The sequence below is a fragment of the Oncorhynchus nerka genome, linkage group LG2 (assembly GCF_034236695.1).
Source record: "Oncorhynchus nerka isolate Pitt River linkage group LG2, Oner_Uvic_2.0, whole genome shotgun sequence".
Classification (NCBI taxonomy): Eukaryota; Metazoa; Chordata; class Actinopteri; order Salmoniformes; family Salmonidae; genus Oncorhynchus; species Oncorhynchus nerka.
This window is the reverse complement of record NC_088397.1, coordinates 34,219,719-34,246,554: the sequence shown is the minus strand read 5'-3', so window position 1 is coordinate 34,246,554 and position 26,836 is coordinate 34,219,719. Positions and strand designations below refer to the sequence as shown.

The window sequence follows — 26,836 nt, the reverse complement described above, 5'->3', positions numbered from 1 at the left end:
GGTATGACGGCTGCGTGGTCGCATGGTGTTTATACTTGCGTACTATTGTTTGTACAGTTGAACTTGGTACCGTCAGGCATTTGAAAATTGCTCCCAAGGATGAACCAGACTTGTGGAGGTCTACAATTTATGTTTTGAGGTCTTGGATGATTTCTTTTGATTTTCCCATGATGTCAAGCAAAGAGGCACTGAGTTTAAAGGTAGGCCTTGAAAGACATCCACAGGTACACCTCCAATTGTCTCAAATGACATCAATTAGCCTATCAGAAGCTTCTAAAGCCATGACATAATTTTCTGGAATTTTCAAAGTTGTTTAATTGCACAGTAAACTTAGTGTATGTAAACTTCTGACCCACTGGAATTGTGATACAGTGAATAATATGTGAAATTATCTGTCTGTAAACAATTGTTGGAAAAATTACATGTGTCATGCACAAAGTATATGTACTAACCGACTTGCCAAAGCTATAGTTTGTTAACATGAAATTAGTTGAAAAACAAGTTTTAATGACTCCAGCCTAAGTGTATGTAAACTTCAGACTTCAACTGTTGTAAACAGTGAGTAGCAGCAGCGTAAAAACAAACGGGGGTGTCAATGCAAATATTTGATTAATTGTTCAGCAGTCTTATGGCTTGGGGGTAGAAGCTGTTAGAGAGGCTTTTGGACCTAGACTTGGCGCTCCGGTACCGCTTGCCGTGCGGTAGCAGAGTGAACAGTCTATGACTTGGATGATTGGAGTCTGATATTTTGGGGCGTTCCTCTGACACCACCTAGTATGTAGGTCCTGGATGGCAGGAAGCTTGGCCCCAGTGATGTACTGGGATATTTATTTATTTATTTCACCTTTATTTAACCAGGTAGGCTAGTTGAGAACAAGTTCTCATTTGCAACTGCGACCTGGCCAAGATAAAGCGTAGCAATTCGACACATACAACAACACAGAGTTACACATGGAATAAACAAAACATACAGTCAATATTACAGTAGAACAAAATAAAACAAAAAGTCTATATACATAGAGTGCAAATTAGGTAAGTTAAGGAAATAAATAGGCCATGGTGGCGAAGTAATTACAATATATCAAATAAACACTGGAATGGTAGATCGGCAGAAGATGAATGTGCAAGTAGAGATACTGGGGTGCAAAGGAGCAAAATAAATAAATACCAGTATGGTGATGAGGTATATAGATAGATGGGCTGTTTACAGATGGGCTATGTACAGGTGCAGTGATCTGTAAGCTGCTCTGACAGCTGGTGAGGGAGATGTGAGTCTCCAGCTTCAAATATTTTTGCAATTCATCCAGTCATGGGCAGCAGAGAACTGGAAGGAAAGACGACCAAAGGAGGAATTGGCTTTGGGGGTGACCGGTCAGATATACCTGCTGCAGCGTGCTATGAGTGGGTGCTGCTATGGTGACCAGTGAGCTGAGATACGGCGGGGCTTTACCTAGCAGAGACTTGTAGATAACCTGTAGCCAGTGGGTTTGGTGACGAGTATGAAGCGAGGGCCAACCAACGAGAGCGTACAGGTCGCAATGGTGGGTAGTGTATGGGGCTTTGGTGACAAAACGGATGGCAATGTGATAGACTGCATCCAGTTTGTTGAGTAGAGTGTTGGAGGCTATTTTATAGATGACATCACCGAAGTCGAGGATCAGTAGGATGGTCAGTTTTACGAGGGTATGTTTGGCAGCATGAGTGAAGGATGCTTTGTTGCGATATAGGAGGACGATTCTAGATGTAATATTGGATTGGAGATGCTTAATGTGAGTCGGGAAGGAGAGTTTACAGTCTAACCCGACACCCAGGTATTTGTAGTTGTCCACGTATTCTAAGTCAGAGCCGTCCAGAGTAGTGATGCTGGACGGGCGAGCAGGTGCAGGCAGTGATCGATTGTATAGCATGCATTTAGTTTTACTTGCGTTTAAGAGTAGTTGGAGGCCATGGAAGGAGAGTTGTATGGCATTGAAGCTCGTCTGGAGGTTAGTTAACACAGTGTCCAAGGAGGGGCCAGATGTATACAGAATGGTGTCGTCTGCGTAGAGGTGGATCAGAGAATCACCAGCAGCAAGAGCAACATCATTGATATATACAGAAAAGAGAGTCGGCCCGAGAATTGAACCCTGTGGCACAACCATAGAGACTGTCAGAGGTCCGGACAACGGGTCCTCTGATTTGACACACTGAACTCTATCAGAGAAGTAGTTGGTAAACCAGTGTCGTGGCAGAATCCGAATTCTTTAGGTAACATTTATAAATAAGATATTTTATTCATTTTATAGCATGCTTATGAGGAAAAAGTTACTTGGGCCCAGAGAGGGGAGAGGTCTGGTTAGTCTTATCTGTGAATGAGTCATGTGTAAATGTATATTTTAAACCATGTGAAGGGATGATTGAGGGGGGACCAATTATCTCTTGACTCCACAATGTCTGTGTGCCAGTCACTGTCTCTCTGTGATCTTGTCCAGGAGGGGGTGTATCTAATATATGCCATTGGAAGAGGTAGTGTTTTTGGTTCTGAGTGGTACCAAGAGGGAGATAAGAACATAGTTTAGGAGACCAAAGCTGAATGATAATTTATAGCCAATGCTGTCTGGCTATGTGTGTCTTTGCTATAAAGGATCTCAGTTGCAATGTGTAAGCACTCTCAAAGAATTAATTTATAGACACTGAATTGATCTGAGAGTCACTTGAGAAACCAAGGCTGTCGAGTCTGCCAATAAGAATGTTGTGATTGACAGAGTCGAAAGCCTTGGCCAGTTCGATGAATACGGCTGCACAGTAATGTCTCTTATCGATGGTGGTTATGATGTCGTTTAGGACCTTGAGCGTGGCTGATGTGCAACCATGACCAGCTCTGAAACCAGATTGCATAGCGGAGAAGGTATGGTGGGATTTGAAATGGTCAGTAATCTGTTTGTTAACTTGGCTTTCGAAGACCTTAGAAAGACAGGGTAGGATAGATATAGGTCTGTAGCAGTTTGGGTCTAGAGTGTCACCCCCTTTGAAGAGGGGGATTACCGCGGCAGCTTTCCAATCTTTGGGAATCTCAGACGATACGAAAGAGAGGTTGAACAGGCTAGTAATAGGGGTTGCAACAATTTTGGCAGATAATTTTAGAAAGAGAGGGGCCAGATTGTCTAGCCCAGCTGATTTGTAGGGGTCCAGATTTTGCAGCTCTTTCAGAACATCAGCTATCTGGATTTGGGTAAAGGAGAAATGATGGGGGCTTTGGCGGGTTGCTGTGGAGGGTGCCGGGCAGTTGACCGGGGTAGGGGTAGCCATGTGGAAAGCATGGCCAGCCGTAGAGAAATGCTTATTGAAATTCTCAATTATAGTGGATTTATCGGTGGAGACAGTGTTTCCTAGCCTCAGAGCAGTGGGCAGCTGGGAGGAGGTGCTCTTATTCTCCATGAACTTTACAGTGTCCCCAAACTGCTTTGAGTTAGTACTACAGGATGCAAATTTCTGTTTGAAAAAGCTTGCCTTAGCTTTTCTAACTGCCTGTGTATATTTGTTCCTAACTTCCCTGAGAAGATGCATATCACGGGGGCTATTCGATGCTAATGCAGAACGCCACAGGATGTTTTTGTGCTGGTCAAGGGCAGACAGGTCTGGAGTGAACCAAGGACTATATCTATTCCTAGTTCTATTTTTTTTTGAGAGGGGCATGCTTATTTAAGTTCGTGAGGAAGGCACTTTTAAAGAATAGCCAGGCATCATCTACTGACGGGATGAGGTCAATGTCATTCCAGGATACCCTGGCCAGGTCGATTAGAAAGGCCTGCTCGCAGAAGTGTTTCAGGGAGCGTTTGACAATGATGAGGGGTGGTCATTTGGTCGCAGACCGATTACGGATGCAGGCAATGAGGCAGTAATCCCTGAGATCTTGATTGAAAACAGCAGAGGTGTATTTGGAGGGCGAGTTAGTTAGTATGACATCTATGAGGGTGCCCGTGTTTACTGATTTGGTGTTGTACCTGGTAGGTTCATTGATAATTTGTGTGAGATTGAGGGCATCAAGCTTAGATTGTAGGTTGGCTGGGGTGTTAAGCATGTCCCAGTTTAGGTCACCTAGTAGCACGAGCTCAGAGGATAGTCAATAATCAATTCACATATGGTATCGAGGGCACAGCTGGGGGCAGAGGGAGGTCGATAGCAAGCGGCATCAGTGAGAGACTTGCTTCTGAAAGGTGCATTTTTAGAAGTAGAAGCTCAAATTGTTTGGGTACAGACTTAGATAGCCTGCAGAGTTCTGTATTACTATCTTTGCAGTAGATTGCAACACCTCCCCCTTTGGCATTTCTATCTTGGCGGAAAACGTTATAGTTAGCGATGGAGATTTCAGGGTTTTTGGTGGTTTTCCTAAGCCAGGATTCAGACACGGCTAAGACATCTGGGTTGGCAGAGTGTGCTAAAGCAGTGAGTAAAACAAACTTAGCAAGCAGTTAGCAGGGGCTAGCAGTTAGCAGACCGGGCAGGCAAGCTAGCAGTTAGCAGACCGGGGCCGGCAAGCTAGCAGTTAGCAGACCGGGTTCGCAAGCAGATAGCAGGGGCTAGCAAGTTAGCCTTTGGGGGACGTCGCAATGGGGGTAAGTCTGTTTTTGCCTCTTCGTGCGGTGACGTCGATAGACAAGTCGTGGAATTAGTAGGGTTCCAAGTAGCTCTAGGTAGCTAGCAGGCCTAGCTGGTTAGCAGAATGGGTCTTCAGCGGGCGTCACGCCTGAGGGGCCTGTTGGAGTCCTCGGGCAGATTATGTCGGTATTCCAGTCGTAGGGGATCTGCCGGGTTCCGTGCCCCATACCAGCTATAGAAGGGTTCCGGATATTGTAGCCCAGGAATATGCTTCGGTGGTATTACAGGAGCCCTGGCCGAGCTAGCTTCAAGCTAATCGGTGCTTGCTCTGGGATGGAAACGCTAGCCAGGAGTAGTCATCCGGGATTGCGGTTAGCTAGTTGTGAAGATCCAGACGAAAATGTTCAGTTTGCGGTAGGAATCCGGGGATAAAAATAATAGGTCCGTTATGCTCTGGTTAGAGTCACGTTGCTCAAACTGGCGAGAGCTTTCCGAGCTGAAGGTTAGCTGATGACCGCTGGCAATGGTTTGCTGACTGATAGCTGGTAGTTAGCTGTTTAGCTTCAGTTGACGGATTCCAGATCCGAAGTAAATATAAATACTTTTGGAAAAAAAACAGATCCACGCCACATTGGGTGAGGCGGGTTGCAGGAGAGTATTTAGAAGTTGAGGTTTAGCAAAATATTTTAAAAGATGTGCAAAGAAAAAGATGTAAAACGATATATACAAGGGACACGACAGGACAAAGACGTCTGACTGCTACGCCATCTTGGATCAGTACGCACTACCCTTTGTAGCGCCTAACGGTCGGATGACCAGCTGGTCACTTAAAAAAATAAAAAATAAATGTCAATTTTACCCCGTTTTTCTCCCCAATTTTGTGGTATCCAATTGTTTAGTAGCTACTATCTTGTCTCATCGCTACAACTCCCGTACGTGCTCGGGAGAGACGAAGGTTGAAAGTCATGCGTCCTCCGATACACAACCCAACCAAGCCGCACTGCTTCTTAACACAGCGCGCATCCAACCCGGAAGCCAGCCGCATCAATGTGTCGGAAGAAACACCGTGCACCTGGCAACCTTGGTTAACGCGCACTGCGCCCGGCCCTCCACAGGAGTCGCTGGTGTGCAATGAGACAAGGATATCCCTACCGGCCAACCTCTCCCTAACCCGGGCGACGCTAGGCCAATTGTTCGTCGCCCCATGGACCTCCTGGTCGCGGCCGGTTACGACAGAGCCTGGGTGCAAACCCAGAGTCTCTGGTGGCACAGCTGGCGCTGCAGTACAGTGCCCTTAACCACTGCGCCACCCGGGAGGCCGCTGATGAACTTTTTGAGCATCTAGGGACCCATGCCAAATCTTTTCAGTCTCCTGAGGGAGAAAAGGTGTTGTCGTACCATCTTCACAACATTCTTGGTGAGTTTGGACCATGATAGTTTGTTGATGATGTCGACACTAAGGAACTTGAAACTCTCGACCGCTCCACTACAGCCCCGTCGATGTGAATGAAGGCCATGTTCGGCCTTCCTTTTCCTGTAGTCCATGATCATCTCCTTTGTCTTACTCACGTTGAGGGAGAGGTTGTTGTCCTGGCACCACACAGCCAGGTCTATGACCTCCTCCCTATAGGCTGTCTCATCATTGTTGTAGGCCTGAGGAGGCACCCCCGTGTTGAGGATCAGCGTGGCAGATGTGTTGTTGCCTACCCTTACCACCTGGGGGAGTCCCGTAAGGAAGTCCAGGATCCAGTTGCAGAGGGAGGTGTTTAGTCCCAGGGTCCTTAGCTTAGTGATGAGCTTTGTGGGCACTATGGTGTTGAACGCTGAGCTGTAGTCAAAGAACAGCATTGTCACATAGGTGTTCCTTTTGTCCAGGTGGGAAAGAACAGTGTAGAGTGCGATTGAGATTGTGTCATCTGTGGATCTATTGGTGCGGTATACAAATTGGAGTAGGTCTAGGGTTTCCGAGATGATGGTGTTGATGTGAGCCTTGTCTAGCCTTTCAAAAAACTTCATGCCTACGGGGCGGTAGTTATTTAGGCAGGTTACATTCGCTTTCTTGGGCACAGGGACTATGATGGTCTGCTTGAAACAGGTAGGTAGTACAGACTCAGTCAGGGATTGAAAATGTCAGCAAAGACACTTGCCAGTTGGTCTGCGCATGCTCTGAGTACACATACTGATAATCCTTCTGGCCCCGCGGACTTGTGAATGTTGACCTGTTTAATGGTCTTGCTAGTCATCCGGAACAGTTGGTGCTGTCATGCATGCTTCAGTGTTGCTTACCTCGAAGCAAGCATAAAAGCAGCTCGCAGATGGGTTTCCCTTTGTAGTCTGTAATAGTTTGCATAGCGGGATTTCTTATAAGTGTCCATATTAGTGTCCCTCTCCTTGAAAGCAGCAGCTCTAGTCTTTAGCTTGGTGCGATTTTGCCTGTAATTCATTGCTTCTGGTTGGGATATGTACAGTGGGGCAAAAAATTATTTAGTCAGCCACCAATTGTGCAAGTTCTCCCACTTAAAAAGATGAGAGAGGCCTGTCATTTTCATTATAGGTACACTTCAAGTATGACAGACAAAATGAGAAAAAAAAATCCAGAAAATCACATTGTAGGATTTTTAAAGAATTTATTTGCAAATTATGGTGGAAAACGGAAGAGTTGTTGTCTGTCCTTTTGCGTTTTGATGTTGACACTGCCTAACAAAGTGCTGTTAGGATAATAAATGATCCCGTATGAGCTTTGTGCCAAATACATTAAGTTGTTATAGGTGTCAAGCTTATGGGCATGTTGCAGCAGTGTGTAGGAGGGAGGTTCCTAGGTGTGAGAAATGTGCAGAAGGGCATGAGACAAAGGAATGTGTAGCATTGGGGAAAATAGTGGAATTTGTTAATTGTAGGGGTGCCCATGGGGCTGGGGATCAGAAATGTCCGGTGTAAGAGCGGCAGATTGAGGTTTCCAGGGTTAGAGTAGTGCATTAGTTGCTGTATGCTGAAGCAATGGAGAAAGTAGAGGAAGATGGATCAAGGAGGAGGGATCCTGAGAGGAGTGGTGTGAATAGTACAGCTGTACAAGGATAGGCCAACAAGTGATATGTTTCAGTAAGATTTGATTTTTAGCATTTCTAACAATGGTTATCAACTCTACTGCAGGGATAGAATGTAAGTCGCAGAAAATTGAGGTTGTGGTGGCAGCTGCAGGGTGGTATTTGGATGTGCAAGACTGGACGTCAGAAGAGCTACAGGGTATGTTAAGTGGTGGTATCCCATCCTTTCAGGCTGTTGGCCTGAGGTAGGACTACATTGATTTAAACAGTTGAGTAGGATGGTGAGTTTTTAGTGAGTATAGTGTTAGATGGTAGGGTATTTATTTATTTGTTTATTCGTATTTTTTTATTCTCCAGCAAAGTCTAAGGGAGTTATATTCCAGTCTAGTAGGTGGCGGTAATGCAACATTTATTGGATGCCAACCGCCGTTAAACCTCATCGACAAAGAAGAAGATTTAACAAAGGACTCCATGCCGGGTTTTGATATAACCAAGCAGCCAAAAAAAAACAGTCCGTGTTTTGCGATTCGCGCCAAGTTGAAAGCGCGAGCTCTCATCTCTTCCTTTCCTTTGTGTATCACTTGTGCATGTTCCTGTCGGTGCGTGCGAAGCGGGTTAAATTCTTGGCGACTAAGGCAACTTGATACGGCTACTTTTCTCCCAAACATCTGTACACACCGTATCGCAACCATGTCCGTCAGCGTAGAGTCTGGATTTTCAAACGACGAGGTGCTGAACATTCGTTACCCTCTCCACCGGGCGTGCAGGGATGGAGACGTTGTTGCTTTGTGTTCGCTTCTTCAGTGCACCACAAACCAAGCAGACCTCATCACGGAAGACTCCGTCTATGGCTGGAGTCCCATTCATTGGGCAGCACATTTTGGAAAGGTAGCTTGCAAACATTCTAAAACTAATAGAGATTATTCATATTGTCACATTGTTAGCAGGCGTAAATCTAACAAGAAATTCTATTATCATTTTCGAAAGAACTGACATAGTTAGATTTTCCGATTTGTGATGCTAATCCGATACATTGATACAAATATACGTACCATTTAAGTATCTAAAACGTTAATGTAGCAAGCTGTCTAGCTGAACAGCGATTTACGTCATTTGTCTCAACACTCATAAGAATGTTTTCTAATATTTTCTAATTGTTAGGTGTTTGTTCATCTCCATAATGTGGAATCAAATGTTATCACCTAATGTCGTGAAACGTGCGTGCGTTCACACCTGAAAGCAAAGATTGTGTGAATGTACAACTATGTAATATCGACATTGATTGTCCTAATAGTGCATTTGTGCTGCTGTTGAAGCCTAGTTGTCAGTATTTCAGTTGGGCCATAGCGCTAACGTTAGTCTTCCCGAGAAAGTAGTTAGTATTCCCTTCCTGTCAGTTTATTTCAGGAAATGTCCAATATTTTATAAAGCAGTGCATCGTTTTCTATTGGCTGTGCATGGGCCAATGGCAAACAACCCGCCAACAATATCTACATTTGAAACAACTTGCACGTACCTGCTCTGCATACTGTGCTGTGCTCATGGAACAAACCATTTTCTCAAAAGTCTTGCATGACTGTGGCATTGCTTTATTCAAACTTTGTTTTACAAGTATATCCCATAAAAAAATTACGTAATTACGCAAAATATCTTTCAAACTTTTGACTTGTTTAATTGAAATGTACTGACAGGCTCCCAACTGAGAGCACTGGTACTCACAACTTTAAGAAGTTAAGAACGCAACTTTACATTTAGGAGCACCAGAATGTTTTATTTGTATCGGTTGAGATATAGCCTATATGAATTCTAGCTACTTCTGAAGCACATGCCGTGCCCAAGAAAAACAATATTTAACTGTGTAAAAGCTACATTTTTAAATTAAACAGTAATGTGTAATATGAGGTTTCAACATGTAAAATCACAATTTTTCTATTGCAATACATTCTAGAACATTTACACGGTGTTTTTAAGAAGTCAAGCTTCTGAAGTTTCTGATAACATGCTAGATCTCCTGAAGAAGCCTTTCCTTTCTTTTTGTGCCCCCAAATGTAGGGATATACTGGTAATGTTACCAGGTTGTTAGCTAGCTAATGAGGTAACAAATATGACTGAACAATGTGTAAAACAAATGGTTAAACTTGCCAGCAATTAGCTTTAGAACAACCTGTGACATGGTTTATGAATAAAGGGGGTTGTTTTTCTGGCCGGGTTACCCCCGTGGGAAGAATTTGAGCCGGGTGAAATGTGATTGCATTTGTTTTTTGTTCTGCTGGGGGGGGGGTGAGCCAGGTGCCATGCTCTGGCCTATGGTGTCTGCTCAAAACAAAAGGGAATAATTACAGTGGTTTCAAAATACTTAAATGATACTTAAGTAGTTTTTTTGGGTATCTGTACTCTACTATTTACATTTGACAACTAACTTCTACATTCCTAAAGAAAATAATTTATTTTACTCCATACATTTTCCCTGACACCCAAAAGTACTCATTACATTTTGAGTGCTTAGTAGGACATGAATGCTCTAATTTGTTAAACTTATCTATAGATCATCCCTGGTCTAACCTACTGAATCTGATCTGGCGGACTCACTAAACACACATGCTTAGTTTGTAAATTATGTTGGTGTGCCCCTGGCTATCTGCAAAAAAAACAAGGTGCAGTCTAGTTTGCTTAATATGAGGAACTTAAAATTTATACTTTTACTTCTGACAAAGTATATTTTCACAATTACTTTTAGACTTTTACTCAAGTGGTATTTTACTGGGTGACATAATTGAGTAATTTTCTAATTAAGTTCTCTTTACTTTTACTCAACTATGACGATTGGGTGCTTTTTCCACCACTGTGTAATTTAAGTGATGAGAAGGATTCTGTTTACATATGGAAAAGTGTTTAATTTGGAAAAAAAAACGCTGTATCGGCCATTCCAATGATTGAAGTTTCAAACATTTATTTAATGGACAATAGATGCATGTTTATGGACGATGCACCATGCTGCCTTGTTGACAATATGACCGAGCGGTGCAGAATTCTGTTTGATTTGTGAATGGCGCTCCTCCCTCCCTGCTTTCGCTCAGTGACGTGACGGGCCATTGCTTAGTTCAACCTGGGCCAGCGTAATAGAGCTCCCTCAATATAAAATGCATGCCCACAATCCTCGACAGGAAGAAAAAAACATTGCGCTGGTGATATGGGTCAGATCTTTTTAAAGGGATGGTTCGGGATTTTGGCAAGGAGGGCCTTTATTTACTTTCCCAGAGTCAGATGAACTTGTGGCTACCATTTTTATGTCTGTTTCCAGTATGAAGGAAGGTAGAGGTTGTTTTGTGAGCATTGGCTAGTGCAATGACTGGAAGTCTATCTGCTAGCATGCAAAACTACCTCTAACTTCCTTCATACTGGACATAGAGACAAAAATGGTATCCACAAGGTCATCGGACTCTGAGGAAGTAAAGGGCCTAATTGCCAAAATCCTCGAAGTACAGTGCCTTGGGAAAGTATTCAGACCCCTTGACTTTTTCCACATTTTGTTATGTTAGCCTTATTCTAAAATGGATTAAATTGAATTTGACTCATTCTACACATTATACACAAAAAAAAAATGTTTTCCCAATCTATTAGGGAGGTGACCAAGAACCCGATGGTCACTGACAGAGCTCCAGAGTTCCTCTGTGGAGATGGTTGTCCTTCTGGAAGGTTCTCCTCTCTGCAGCACTCCACCAATCAGGCCTTTATGGTAGAGTGGCCAGATGGAAGCCACTCCTCAGTAAAAGGCACATGACAGCCTGCTTGGAGTTTGCCAAAAGGAACCTAAAGACACTCAGACTACGAGAAACAAGATTATCTGGTGTGATGAAACCAAGATTGATCTCTTTGGCCTGAATGCCAAGTGTCACAACTGGAGGAAACCTGGCACAATCCCTTCAGTGAAGCATGGTCGTGGCAGCCCCATGCTGTCGTGTTGTTTTTCACCGGCAGGGACTGGGAGACTAGTCAGGATCAAGTGAAAGCTGAACAGAGCAATGTACAGAGAGATCCTTGATGAAAACCTGCTCCAGAGTGAAGGTTCATCTTCCAACAGAACTAGTACCCTAAGCACACAGCCAAGACAACGCAGGAGTGGCTTTGGGACACGTCTCTGAATGTCCTTGAGTGCCCCAGCCAGAGCCCGGACTTGAATCCAATTGAACATCTCTGGAGAGACTTGAAAATAGCTGTGCAGCGACGCTTCCCATCCAACCTGACAGAGTTTGAGAGGATCTGCAGAGAAGAATGGGAGAAACTCTCCAAATACAGGTGTGCCAAGCTTGTAGCGTCATACCCAAGAAGACTCGAGGCTGTAATTGCTGCCAAAGGTGCTTCAAAGTACTGAACACTTACGTAAATGTGAGGTTTCTGTTTTTTAATTTTAATAAATTAGCGAACATTTCGAAAACTGGTTTTACCTCGTCATTATGGGGTGTTGTGTGTCGATTGATAGAACAATTTAATCAATTTTAGAATAAGGCTGTAACAGAATGTGGAAAAAGTCAAGGGATCCGAATTCTTTCCGAATACATTATATATATTTTGTCGCATATGCGACCAAATTGGTCACACTAGAGCTCTGTGTGTGTCACTGGCAAGGTTCCCCTCAGTGAGGTGGTTTGGAGAAAGTTCCACAGATGTTGGAGAAGGAACAGGGCAGAAGAGGAAAGGAATGAGGCAGTTATTAGTTACTATTGTGCCCAAAGCCGAAACAACAAATTAAACAGCGGCGTTCTCTGCCCCATGTCCACAGCATCCGGACTATCATATCTGCATTTTATCTTAATCATATTGGCACTTCTCAATCTAGAGATGCACGTTTGACAGGAGGGAGAGAGATTGTTTAGTTAAGCCAGTCAGGCATACACATTTTGAACAGCTGCTTGGATCATGTTTTTAAACTACATGCACTGTATTTACCAAGCCCGGTCTTGAAGTGGGACTTCGGTACAATATCAACTATGACTCATGGCCTGGTCTTTGTTGCAGAGCTATTAGGCTACAGGTCCTCCCAGACAACATTATTTGATATGGTGGGGTTAAAGTGTCTTTGTTTGCCAGGAAAACTGCAGTGTGTCCCGCCAAAACTGCTTAGGCTGGGTGTGCTCACTCTTCCCACACAGAGGCTGGCCTGAACATAAGTCAGTGGGAGTGACTGCAGTTGAAGCCCCTATACTGTGACCAAATATGGGCTTAGGTGTCCTCTTCGGTACAAGAAGCTCAATACAGGGGGAAAAAAGGAGACCAACAAGATTAGGGTTGGGATAATGCCAGTATCGCGATACTCATTACTATCGCAGCAAGGAAACAAAACACGTAGTGTATTGAACTGCTTTAGGAAAACAGCCCTAATGTTGGAAACAAACAATTTATGTTGTCATCCAGAGTCACATTTTCCAAGCTATAGCACATTATTTGACATACAGCAGGTTTTTAAAGGACTGAATCAATCAAATGTATTTATAAAGCCCTTCATATATCAGCTGATGTCACAAAGTGCTGTACAGAAACCCAGCCTAAAACTCCAAACAGCAAGCAATGCAGGTGTAAAAGCACGGAAGAGTTTGCTCTTCGTGTTTTCATTTTTTGGCATGAAAACAATATTGCGATACTGGTATTGTCCAGGCCCTAATAAAGATGCCACTGGTTGGTTAGTGTGCCTTTGGGGTTTACCTCAAACAAACACACTTTCTTTGCTGTGGTTTGGTTTCTGTAATGACATAGAGCTTTCTTTTTCAGTCTGTAGTGATAATCTCACTGTGATTTGCGTAATGGCTGTGTGTCTTGTCAATCATTAACTCTGCTCTCAACAGAAAAGCTTTTGTTATTGGTCAACTACAGTATGTTGACTCACTCTCACTTTCTTTACAGTTGGAGTGTGTAATGTGCCTGGTGCAGGTGGGCTGCAAGGTGAACGCCATGACGACGAGGTTTGCCCAGACGCCTGCACACATCGCGGCTTTTGGAGGCCACCCAGAGTGTGTGCTGTGGCTGTTGCAGGCAGGGGCCGACATCAACAGGCAGGTGGGTCTCAGTCTTACAGGTTACAAGACAATGGCACTTATGACTGGATATACCAAATAACAAGACAGACTACAAGTACTTTCCCTGTTTGCAAAAGTGAGTCAAACTTATGTCGTCTATCTTTTCCATGTGGCCCAAGTAGGCCAGAATTATCCTACTATCTAGGGATCAGGCTTTCTGGGAGACAGCTATAGTTCATGCTATGTGTCGGTTTATCTGAGACTGTCTCTTCACACCAGACTGTTTGACTAGAGACTATGTATGGCCTCGGAGTCACAGCATAGAGCCAAAGGCAGGCAGCCGTGTCATGACCACAGCTCAAATAGAGTCTGCCCCGGCCTGCCGGTGCTACTGTTTGTCTGTGACTACCTTTTTTTTTAAAGCACCTAAAGGAAGCAGCCAGGGAAGCTCTGCTCGGGAATTCAGATTAGGAGGTCATGATTGCATAACATTCTACTGCTTCATCCTTTCCACCTGGCTCTCTCCACTGTGACATTTAGAGGTTTTATGGGTCAAGTTCAGCAGTCTGATCCAATGTAATGGGGTAAGTAGGAGAAGATTGTGATGCCTCAGAGCTATGGGGGAGCATCGCTACACTGGCCTGCAACAAACATACACACATAAATAAATAGTAGGGATGTGGATCGTTCCCCTTTAAGACGATTTGATACGCTTCTGGATACATGGCTCTGAAACGATTCAGGAATGGTAAGTTTTAGTTTGAAACGATTCTGTACGATTCCGTTTACTGCGATATGATTCGATGCACTAATATTTGTTACATAAACGCATTCATTTTCCATTCGATGTATACTGAATATACCAAACATTAGGAAAACCTTCCTACTATTGAGTTGTACACCCTCCCCCCTCTCTTTGCCCTCAGAACAGCCTCAACACGTCAGGGCATCGAATCTACAGGGTGTCGAAAGCTGGCCCATGTTGTCTCAAGCTTCCCACAGTTGTGTCAAGTTGGCTGGATGTCCTTTGGGAGGTGGACCATTTTTGATATACACAGGAACCTGTTGAGTGTGAAAAACCCAGCAAGTGAATCCTGTCCTAGTTATGAAATGATCAACTTTACCCTGTGTATCTAAAAATGACCATACACCCTGATTGTTTAAAGCAAAACTACCAGAACTATTGGTGAACCTATAAAACAATATAACAATTAAAATAAAATAAAAACTATTCTAACCCCCCCTGTTCAGCAGGTATAGCCAGCTGAGTGCCAGCTGAGAGTTGTCTCCAGTAGCCTACTTTTATTATGCTAAAACAACCTCCTAGCAAATTACATAGGGTGTCACTCAACTAATAAAGCCTAATATCTAGCCATTTTTGTGTTTGAATGTTGAAGGTGCCACCCAGATGTGCAAGATCAGGAACAGGCCATGTACTTCACATTGGTTAGCTCGCTAAGCTGGGCACAGTTTGACTAGGCTAATGATATTCCCTGTTCGGTATGCAAAATGACTTGAAGATCAATGACTGTCAACACAGTAACATGCTTAGTTTGACACTGAAGGTGAAAAATGCATCAGTTGTAACAAAAGATTAGGTATTTATGGAAGGTAGAAAACGTTATGAGCAACAGTTGTTGATTTTTGGACCACCGCAAGCTTAATTTGGATCAGTTTGGGGTCCGCCGAACAATGCAATCATATCTTATGCATCTGTCCCTGATTCAAATGTTTATCAGTGAATGTTACATCCCTAATGCATACACACAGAGCCCCTTATCCCTTCACCACCCTTAACTGTTCACTAACAGTGAAATTGTGCAGCCTGACTTACATTCTGGCTGCATGGAGCAGAACGGGGTGGTAGCTGGCGGGCGGATTTGCTGGCTAGAGTGCAATGTGTCAGTTCTCCTTGGCTTGAGGGGGTGCCGGAGAGCTGGGTGAGGAGTTCAGCGGCTGTCTCCAGTGCCCACTGTCTCTGTTGGCAGCAGACACCTTTTCACAGCCTCTCTCTGTGATTAGTCTCTCTGGAGGACTGTTGCTGCTGTGCTCAACTGTTGGAGCATGCCACACAGATAATTGCCCCTTTCAGCAGACACTTGGAGACTTATTTATGAGTGGCCAATATCAACATAAGCGGCAGGTGGTTAATAGCCTAGTGGTTAAGAGCGTTGGTCGCTGGTTTGAATCCCTGAGCCGACGAGGTGAATAATCTGTGAATGTGCCCTTGAGCAAGGTACTTAATCCTAATTGCTCCTGTAAGTCGTCTGCTAAATTACTAAAATGTGATAACGATGCCTTGTATATTGATATATTGCAAGCAATAATGTTTTTCCATTCTCCCCATTGTACTGGTTGAGTGCATGATTATGATTCTCTATCACTTTGTATAGTGATATGTTTTTGCCTTGTCTTGTTCCAGGACTATGTAGGTGAGACCCCTATCCACAAGGCAGCCCGGGCTGGTAGTATGGAGTGTGTCAAGGCCCTCTTGATACAGGGTGCTAAACCGGAGTAAGTCCCCCACTTCACTGTGCCCGTTTACACCAAACTGTACCACACAATACTTTGTTACCACAGCAACAACATTATTGTTGAAAGGGGAACTCCACCAGATGGCCTCCATTCTGCCCCCCCTTGAAGTCAAGGCAATTTAGCTGCGTGAATGTGGCACCCCGTATTGCTCAATGATTGTCTTTGTGCCACTTCTGTGCTGGGTTGTGTTGTAGAAAATGTTTGTGCCAGTAGGGTGTCTTTACAAGCATGCCTGCTCAAACAAATTATTTTATGAACCAAATCAGTACAAACATGGCAGAAACTAATGATAAATCTGGTCATTTCTGAGTGACCTACTTCTCTTTTTGAATGTAATCACTAATTGACACAATTGTCACAGCACAGGTGCCAGATGGCTCTGTAATGAAAGGCCTGAACACACTGATGATTCGTTCGGGGTGCTTCTGCAGCAAATGGAGCTTTGTAAGGATTTGGCTGTTAGGCTGCTCCATAAGCTCATTTGCATTTCGGTGGGTGACATCCAAATCCTCTGTGTCCATAAGGTGACTCATGATAAAGCCCCTTTCCCGAGGGGTTGATGAGGAAGTTGTTTCTGTGTGATTTATTTAAAAAACAGCTTAGTTGGTGATGGCAGTGCCAATTAGTCAGTTCCCAACCTTCTCCGGAATACTCTCCCCTCGCTGCACTGTATCATTACCATGTGCCATCCACTTCAACCACTCCAAATTATGGTATTGAATTCAAATCTGCCACCACAACCACACTCATACTTATTGTAGTTGACTTTTTGTCCCAGTTGTCTACTGCCGTTTGTGCGATACAAATGGCTTTTGGAGAATGTTTGTTGGTGGTGTTCCTCATCAATAAGTCTGCTGCTGTAGTGGTTATTTCAATGTTTACGTTTCATTGTCTTTTATAACTCTGTAATGTTAAATAATGTAAGTTTATGCTAACTGAATGCGTTTAAAATGTCTGATGTAAATATATACTATTTAGAGTTAATGTACTTCTCTTAGCAGGGCATAGGGCAAATGCACATTTCCTCCTGGCTTATACGGAGTCTGGATTTCTCCCTCTCCTTGCTAGTGCCATCTAATAATTATCTCACCATGTGAGGGATGTGACAACAGAACTATAGCATATATGTAGTGTTACGGAACTACAGTGATATGTGATATCTTAACTTAACCTAGGCCTAACGCCTCGATCACACCAATCGTGTCAGTGCATTTTGGTACACCAGAAGTACATTCATTTCCAATGGAATGCTGCGTTTGCCTTGCAGCGCGTTCTGTATGGTTCCAATGTATGTGTCAAACTGTATCCGGAGACGGCTTGACAGAAATGGTAGCAGAAGGTGAATGTTGAAGTGTACGTGTTTACTTTGGCGTCTTTTGAACTTATTCAGTTGTCATGTTGAGTGTTTAAAATCTGCTTTAAATTGCATCTTATCGGATACTTTTCATTAGTGCAGATGCACGAACTTGTAGCTGGCGCAAACAGTTAGGCCCTGCACTAATTTAGTATGTTTGCTGGTATTAAGGAATGCAGTGTTAAGACGGGCATACCCCACCTTAAGTGTTGAGTATTTTGTAAGCTTGATAACAAGCATTGTACCTGGACACCTCGCCTAATTGATTTGACCACATTTACTGTCAAGTTTCACAGTCAAGCCCATTAGTCACAATGAAGATTTCACTTCCTTGTCATGTTTTTGTCACAATTTCATAAATCTCCACAAGGATTATTTAATCATGAAAGAATTGAAAATGAGGAAATGTGCATTTGGTCCATGTTTCCTTCCAAAACTATCAATGAAAAATGATTTGTAAGAAATGTGGTACAAGTCATAATATAACTCTTAGTAGTCTGCATCTGTGTATATTTATAGCATTATGTATTGCCCATGCTTTTTCATGCCTTTGACAGCTACTAAGATCTACTATATTAGTCCTTATGTTAGTGAAAAGTTTAGGTAAAATGTATAGTGACTAGTAAAGTGAAGGAAGCTCATGTTTTGTAGACTATTTTAATTTGCAGTCACTCAAGAAGATGACATCTGAGACTGACATTATCATTAGTTTGAGATATTTTCAACCATTTTGAAAATTAAAGATCCATGGTAATTCCTTTAAAGTAACTTGAATTGGCACAATATGAGAACTTTAAATCCAATATTTATTCTACATCCACCAATTTAGAATATGGCTATAAGATAAGAACTCACCATTTCTATGGCTTTCAAAAGCCTGGCAAACCTAAATTAATTTCTGTAGCAGGGATTGGTTCTAATTTTAATGGACAATGCTTCTGTATTGACTTCCCCAGGCCAATTGAGCCAAAATACTGGATTAGCGGCTTCCATGATAAACAGACTATTCAACTGTTTATACCTCAGAGTTGATATTGCCTCCAACTTTGGCACAATAAGAGTTGAGGTTTTAAATAATGTCTCTCAAAAGTGTGTCCTTCCTCACCACACTCAATCAGGACTGTAGTGTCTTCCAAAAGATGGAAACTTTTGATTTCTCTTGAATCCCTTATCATGACTTCAAAGCCACCATGGAAAAATTATTAAGTGTTATGTCCTTGTTACACCATATTTATTCTCGTTCAAAGCCTGGAGATTAAGGCAGATTTTTACTTGTTCACAATTCATTCCACGTTGTGTCCATGGAGAGACTGTTTATATTGGTCTTATTGGACATCTCTCCAAATCGTGGGTTTAACGTTGAACTTTATAAGGAGCTTTTTTTTGTGGTAGGATGACTCTGTCCTAGACCACATGATTACTCAGTTTTTCTCTTAAAATAAATCGTAATTCCAAATAGAACATTCTGAGCAGAACAAACCTTTACATTCCTTACCCAAATTACGCCATTACATTTTTTTATAACACCCTCCTCAACCATACCTGAAAACAACATTGCTTGAACAACTATACATCTTGAAGATGTCATTATCAATAAAACATCACAATAAGGTGCAGAGGATTAGATTTGCCTGCTGGCGGGAAAGGAGACTCCAAGCTCTGCCAAAACCATTGACAACTGCGTGATGTTTTCAAGGGATTGTTAAATAAATGTTAACTATTTGGTTGTAATATCATCACCTCTTGAAGAACATGGTCAGAACTACACATTTCTGATTATTCCGTGCAAAACAATTGCTCACATTTAGCTACATCATAGTTGTACAGAAAGTAATGGCATGCTTTAAAAGATCAGTAAACATCCATTTATCATGTCCAAATATTGTTTGTTTTGCTTGCAATCTATAGTGATGATGACAGTCGTCCGACTGACAACTTCACTAAGACGAGGACTTGCCAATGTCAAGCTCTTTCCAAAGCCTAATCTTTGTTAAAGCAAGCTAAATGACATGTTGCTTAGCTAGCTACATGCCAAATGGATAGGCTACCCTTGCGAATCTGAAAATACATCATCAATTGATGTTTACTGATCATGAAAAGCATGCAGTTACTTGCTGTATAACTCTGATGGAGCTAAATGTGAGCAATTGTTTTGCATGGAATAATCAAAGGCCTCTACATTGTTCCAAATTCCTGCATATACTTTTCCGAAATCAAGTTATCTACATGCCAGTGCCTTGATCACCGGGCTGTAGGTAGCCTAGCTGTTAGAGCGTTGGGCCAGTAACCGAAAGGTTGCTAGTTCAATTCCCGAGCCGACAAGGTGAAACATATCGACGTGTCCTTGAGCAAGACACTCAGCCCTAATTGCTCCAGGGTTACAGTTGATAATGGCTGACTCTGGCTGTGACGTTATTCTCCAAGGTTGTCTCAGGGGGAGTTGGGATATGCAAAAAACACATTTCAGTTCCATGCGTATAATACACACTTGTGCATATGCGAAACAGGACTAAGTACCCATCAAATGTTTATTTATATTTTATTATTAACTACCCCATGCGTTCCAATTATTTCCTTTATTTATACTGCCCGATTCACCTGGACATGGAGCAGTATTTCTTTTGGTAATTTCTTATTAACAATCCTCCAAGTGCCATAGTTACTAGATTTTGACTGGACTTTTTAACTTCCATGTCTTTGCAAAAATTACTCATTCATTTAAAGATACATTTTCAAGAGAAACCAAATGCATAGTCCCGAAATTTATACATATACATTTAAGTGACTGCTATATTATTTTTCTACATCATGAGCTTTCAGGTTCTTGAATTTAGTGGGAAAGTCAGTGAAGGGGTGAAAATATAGAGATATGTTAGGACAGCAGTTCCTGCGTGGGTTTAGGTTGCTTACTTATTACAGCAGAACTGATTCATTAATGTTTCCATGTTTTATGTAGGATTGTTTCACTGTTTTGAATGTTAATATATTTGATTTAGATCTTTTTGAAATCATTTGCTAAATGGCCATCTAATAATTGATTGCAGAAAAATTGTACTGTCACTAAAAAACAAATCCCCTGCACGTTTCGATGTTTTGCAGCTATTGAATTTGAACTTGAATTTCCCAAGTAATCCCAGAAAGGGGGAGCATTCCAAATAGGCACTGCAGAATCTGCCACAAGTGCTACAGCGAACATCTTACAGTTGTGGCATTGAGTGTTCTCACTATCGCTTGGTTTCTACACTGGCAAACTGTCAAGGTATTTCTTGCAGTGATTGGTTTTAATGCTAGGATAACAGTCATGATAGTCATGTCTAGACCTGCATGTTTAGTTTACCTAATTGTTCATCTATTTTTTTTCCAGATACTTGCTAACTAGCCATAGGATTATTGGTCAAGCTCAGGATTTACAAATCAGAAATAGTGCAGAATGCAGTCCAATTGAGTCATTAGTATGCATTTAGCAAATTTGTTACAGGTCTTACTCTCAATGCCAGACAAGAAAAATAAGCATAATTTTATACCCAATCTTGAAAGGGTATAAATCCCATAGAGCCAATCAATGTCATTAGAAAAAGATCAATCCTTTTTTATAAGAAGCCTGATAAGCATCTTGTTCATTTTATAATCAGACTAAGTGACAACAGTAGCCACTGGCATACATTCAATGTGTACCAGGCCCAAGTCCATCATAGGATATTGCGTATACAGACTTATCTATTAATAGCAAACACTGTTGCTATATTGGTCTGTTTTCATGGTCCCCTGGTATCCGGATGTTAGTGGTGCAAGGCAAAACAGTAGTCCTATTCTTCCCACGCTGAAAGAAAGCCCAAACAAACATGATCACTGAGTTTTTTTTTGTTTTTGTTTTTTGACAAAGACTAAATGGTGCTTTCCTAACTGATTTTTATTAGGATTTATGGATTTGTTTACAACCCACCTCCATTCAACTTGAACGCAAATAGGTGAACTGATTGGAAAATAGATGAGCAGACCATTCAAAGGTGTTGGGTTAGGGTTCTTCCTTGCAGGTTGCCTGGCATTGAGAGCGACTCTCCAGGTGACTCCCCAATACTAAGTCATGTCTGTTATTAGACAGCTAAAAAAATAAAATCTGATCATGTTTGGAAACATTTTATTTGTATATAGTGGATAGCTGGGGTATACTGGGGAAATGGCTGTATGCAAATCTGTTCTTTTAATTTGTAATGTAATATGATTGTGCACTTGAAATTCTAACTTACAACTAATTGCATTTTGCTGTTTATTTTACTACATTATTTGAGCTTGTTATACAAGTGATGAGGAATAAAGTAGAGCTTAGGCCTATGTTGCATTTGTCTGAATTCATAAATGATCAATCTCCATAAGTAGTAGTAATGACCAAATTTATGTCAAAGGACCTGTAGGGCCTATTTCAACGAACATTGGTTAGCGCACTAATACAAGATTATCTCCTGCACAGCTGATCTCAATTACAACCATCATTGGCCACCGATTTTTACTACTCCCTAAAGTAGATGCCAAGGTTATTTTAGTCCTGATCGCTGCCAACAGTAAGACTTTCGCCCTCTGGTTTTTGTCATCGGGAAAAATTCATCCTAAAAGCGATCAATTTGATCAATTTGACAATCATTCCGTACAACTGGAAATGAAGTATTTCCTAATTTAACATGGCAAATGTCACACATTATTTTGCAATTTTAAGATGAAACGTTTGAATGAAGTCTACTACTACTTCTATATTCTTAAGTATTTTACATTCATCAGGTCCATGGTTTCCGATGCTCCTGATAGGTCATTATTTCGTTGATGGGTGGGAATAGAGAACCTGGACAACAAAAGATCAGCTAAATCACTAGTTTATTCTGGTTGGTTTTTCATTGCATTCAAGCTCATTTTTGCACGCATGTGAAGTGTGCTTGTAATCGTCTGGTAGTATAGTTTTGAGAAGAGAGAAAAACGCGCTAACACAGGGCTCAATGAGTCCCTCGTCTTTGTTGCAATGCACCCAAAATTCTGTCTTGACATTAATATAGGCTGCCATAATGGGCAACCCTGTACAATTGACTGGTGCTGCAGTGTTGAGAGACATTTTTTTTTTTTTACATTCCCTAATTTCAATGTAATTTCAGAAGCTATCGCCAGCAGGAGAATTTCCCTGACAGAACCAATGTTCTGCCCACAGCCCTCTGAGTGCCAAACCTTCTGATGCCAAACAAGTTTGATATTTACCACCTGTGGAAAATACAGTGCATTCTGAAAGTATTCAGACCCCTTGTTACATCCTTATTCTAAAATGGATGAAAATATATCAATCTACACACAGTACACCATAATGACAAAGCAAAAATAGGTTTCTAGACATTTTTGCAAATGTATTAAAAATAAACTGATTACATTTACATAAGAATTCTGACCCTTTACTCAGTACTTTGTTGAAGCACCTTTTGCAGCAATTACAGCCTCGAGTCATCTTGGATATGATGCTGCAAGCTTGGCACAACTGTATTTGGGGAGTTTCTCCCATTCTTCTCTGCAGATTCTCTCAAGCTCTGTCTGGTTGGATGGGGAGTGTCGCTGCACATCTATTTTCAAGATCGAGTTCAAGTTTGGGCTCTGGCTGGGCCACTCAAGGACAATCCGAGACTTGTCACGAACCCACTGCTGCATTCTCTTGGCTGTCTGCTTAAGGTTGTTGTCCTGTTGGAAGGTGCACCTTCGCCCCAGTCTGAGGTACTGAGCACTCTTTCATCAAGGATCTCTGTATATTGCGCCATTCATCTTTCCCTCGATCCTGACTAGCTTCTCAGTCCCTGCCATTGAAAAAAATCCCCACAGCTTGATTCTGCCACCGCGCTTCACCGTAGGGGTGGTGCCAGGTTTCCTCCAGACATGACGCTTGGTATTCAGGCCAAATAATTCCATCTTGGTTTCATCAGACCAGAGAATCTTGTTTCTTATGGTCGGAGAGTCTTTTAGGTGCCTTTTGGCAAACTCCAAGGGGGCTGTCATGTGCCTTCTACTGTGGAGTGGCTTCTGTCTTGCCACTCTACCATAAAGGCCTGATTGGTGGAGTGCTTCAGAGATGGTTGCCCTTCTGGAAGGTTCTCCCATCTCCATAGAGGAACTCTGGAGCTCTGTCAGTGACCATCAGGTTCTTGGTCACCCCCCTGACCAAGACCCTTCTTCCCAGATTGCTCAGTTTGGCTGGGCAGACAGCTCTGGGAGAGTCTTTGTGGTTCCAAACCTCTTCCATTTAAGAATGATGGAGGGCACTGTGTTCATGGACCTTCAATGCTGCAGAAATGTGCTCTGACATGCACTGTTCACTGTGTGACCTTATATAGACAGGTGTGCTTTTCCAAATCATGTCAAATCAATTGAATTTACCACATGTGGACTCCAATCAAGTTGTAGAAACATCAAGTACGACCAATGGAAACAGGATGCACCTGAGCGCAATTTTCGAGTATCCTAGCAAAGGGTCTGAATACTTAAGTAAATAAGGTATTTGTTTTATTTGTAATTCATTTAAACAAATTCTGAAACTGCTTTTGCTTTGTTATTATAGGTTGTGTGTAGATTGAGGAAAAATCTATTTAATCATTTTAGAATACGGCTGTGACGTAACAAAATGTGGAATAAGTCAAGGGGTCTGAATATTTTCCAGAATGCACTGTATATTGTAATGTTTTTGGCTACCTCTTTTAAATATGAGGTAGACGGGGCCAAAGGAACTGACAGTTTAGGTCAGGTGGAAAATGTTCTCTAAACATTTTGTTTACACTGAAACCAAGTAGGGCTGGGAATTGCCAGGGATCTCATAAGACGATATTATCACGATACTTAGGTGCCGATACGATATGTATTGTAATTCTCATGATTCTGTATGTATTGCAATTTGATACTGTGATTATAAAAAAATATATATATTATTTATTGCAATTGAACATTCTAAACGTATTGCTCACCATATGTCTGCTGCAGAGGAACGGGAGAGCTCTGAATTTATTTTGATCAGTCCTACAAATAAACGTGCTGATAACAAATTTGCTCCCCTTTCAAAAAAGAACAAGCTATGCAGAGTTTTGGCGCAGGTACAGCCAACTAGCACAAATAATTTTGCAATATTGTCAAATTGATACCATACGAAATATCGTCAAAAATGATTTCCCATCACTAAAACCAAGGGTATTTTAGTCAGTTTCTTCTCAGAACATATTTTCTTAAGTGACAAGATAAAGATCAAGTAATATCTTCTACTTTTCGAACCAGTCATATTAAAAATATATAAGTATTTAATTAGATTTCTGAACATCTTGATGTATTGTGGTACAGACAACCCCATACTAGTGACATGCACTTTATGACATGATTTCTTCTATGAATAGTATTGGGAGGCCCATCATACAAGTGAGTTACGAGACTAATTAAAGGGTTTTGTTCATTCATGAATTCAGACCAGGATTAGCTCACACTGCAGTGGGAGATGGTCAGGTCTAAGGTGAGGATGCTACAATCCATGTTGATGCTGTGTCCATTCCAAACGGTCACTTGGCCAACATGCCTTTCCTGTGTGTCTCAGGCTGTGTTTACACAGGCATCTCAATAATGGGAATCAAATCTGTATTGGGCTGCTTGTGTTAACACAGCCTTACTACTTTCACATTATTCATTTAGGGTGAAGGAATACAGTTCCTTAACTTCTTTTAAACATTATTTTGGTCTCTTCTCTGTTCCTGCTTAGACATTCTGAATATCTAACCTTCTTGTTAGCTATGAATATGGACTGAACTTTTAGGCCTATTCAATGCCTGAAATACCATCTTGGATCATGGCTTTGACGCACGCAGATGTACATTCCGGCAGGGCCTTTCACTTGAACATTCTCCTGTCCATATTCAGAAAGCTTGACGATCTTGGCTTCTCTAATGTCTATAATGAAGGGACACCACACCGGGTCTTCACTTTCTCGATGGATCCCACTCTTACTTCCTCTGCAAATTATCATATTTTTCCGTCATCAACCACATCATGAAGATCTGGACTTCGTGGAGCTTGTTGACATGGCATCCTCTTGGAAAGACTATTTGAACATAAGTTACTGGTAGGGCCCAGAGAAAGGTTGACTTCTATTTTAACTGGTAGTTTAGTCAACCAGCACCAATCGGTTGTTGCAGTAGCCTACATTCTCAAGTCTGTTCTTAAAAGGATAGTTTTCTTACGTGTGTTAACTCTTCTTACCATGGAGTCAATGAATGATTTAATTGCAACAACCAACTGAGTATTGTAGTGAGTTTCAAAGCAGAGAAATGCTACATCTTTGAATCCTTATAAACAACTAAGCTGCTCTGTCTACATGGTGTGACATTTTATGCAGTCTACCTTGCTATCCAGAAAATATGTAAACGGAACACTTTTTCTACCAATTGGTTTTTTCACAATTATATCTTTTTGGGACTGCATTCTCTAAAACCTCACTTTTGGGTTACTTTTTAGTTGAAGCTCTGGTCCTCTTCTGTCTAGCTGGACCTACTCTATCCACTGAACTACTACGGAAAGTCAAATTATTTCCTGGATTGTCACGTTTTAATGCTACCCATAGATGGACATTAATCATCTCTTACTGCAGTGTTGGTTTCTACCATCCTTTGTCTATTTTTGTTTTGTTATTTCAGGGTAAGATTTGGGTCAGTTTCAGTGTAACTGAGTCAGTGCAATAAAATGTAGAATGATAGCAGAAGTAGAGCAGACAGGGTTGGATATAGAGGGGGCTGTGTGATTAGTCTTGTACGTGCTTGCTTTAGCTTGGGGAAGTTCCTAACTTTGGTCCCATCTCACCGGGCAGCTTAAGGAACGCTAATGGCTTGACGGCGGCAGACCTGGCCCACGCCCAGGGCTTCTGGGAGTGCGCCCAGCTGCTCTCCAACGCTCAAAACCACCTCAACCAGCTCAATGGTTTCCACTCCAACGGGGCGCTAAACGGCCACCGCTCTCTCAGCCAAAGCCAGGGTCTCCTCAATGGGCTGGCCAATAGAAAGAGGCTTCTGGACGGTGTGGAGCCCAATCGCATCAAGAAGGCCAGAACAGACGGTAGGGGCCTATCTAGTCTGTTGCAGGGCCTGAGAAATGTTCAAATATGTGTATTTATCTTTGTGAATGTGCTGATTCGATATGAATCAGTTGGACTATCTTTCTAGCTCTTACAAAAAATGTAATTGCCTGGCAAGTCAGTGGGCATTAAAGTCTGAACGGCAACTCTTATAGATACCATATGAGAACAAAATTAGCTCTGTAGACATTCTTAT

At 42.0% G+C, this 26,836-nt stretch overlaps 1 protein-coding gene across 3 annotated transcripts in view; it reads left to right on the top strand.

The window, feature by feature from the left end:
- The first annotated feature begins 8,140 nt into the window (after positions 1–8,140).
- Positions 8,141–26,836, top strand: part of ankrd10a (ankyrin repeat domain 10a) — a 32,480-nt gene continuing 13,784 nt past the window's right edge. For 2 of the 3 annotated variants that reach the window (XM_029668779.2, XM_029668761.2), the window contains exons 1-4: positions 8,142–8,510; positions 13,521–13,673; positions 16,056–16,147; positions 26,377–26,621. In XM_029668779.2, coding sequence (XP_029524639.1) covers positions 8,313–8,510; positions 13,521–13,673; positions 16,056–16,147; positions 26,377–26,621 — 688 coding nt within the window. In that variant the 5' untranslated portion in view covers positions 8,142–8,312. Of the gene's footprint in view, positions 8,511–13,520; positions 13,674–16,055; positions 16,148–26,376; positions 26,622–26,836 lie in introns of all 3 variants that reach the window. The other variant, XM_029668770.2, reaches the window with a different exon arrangement.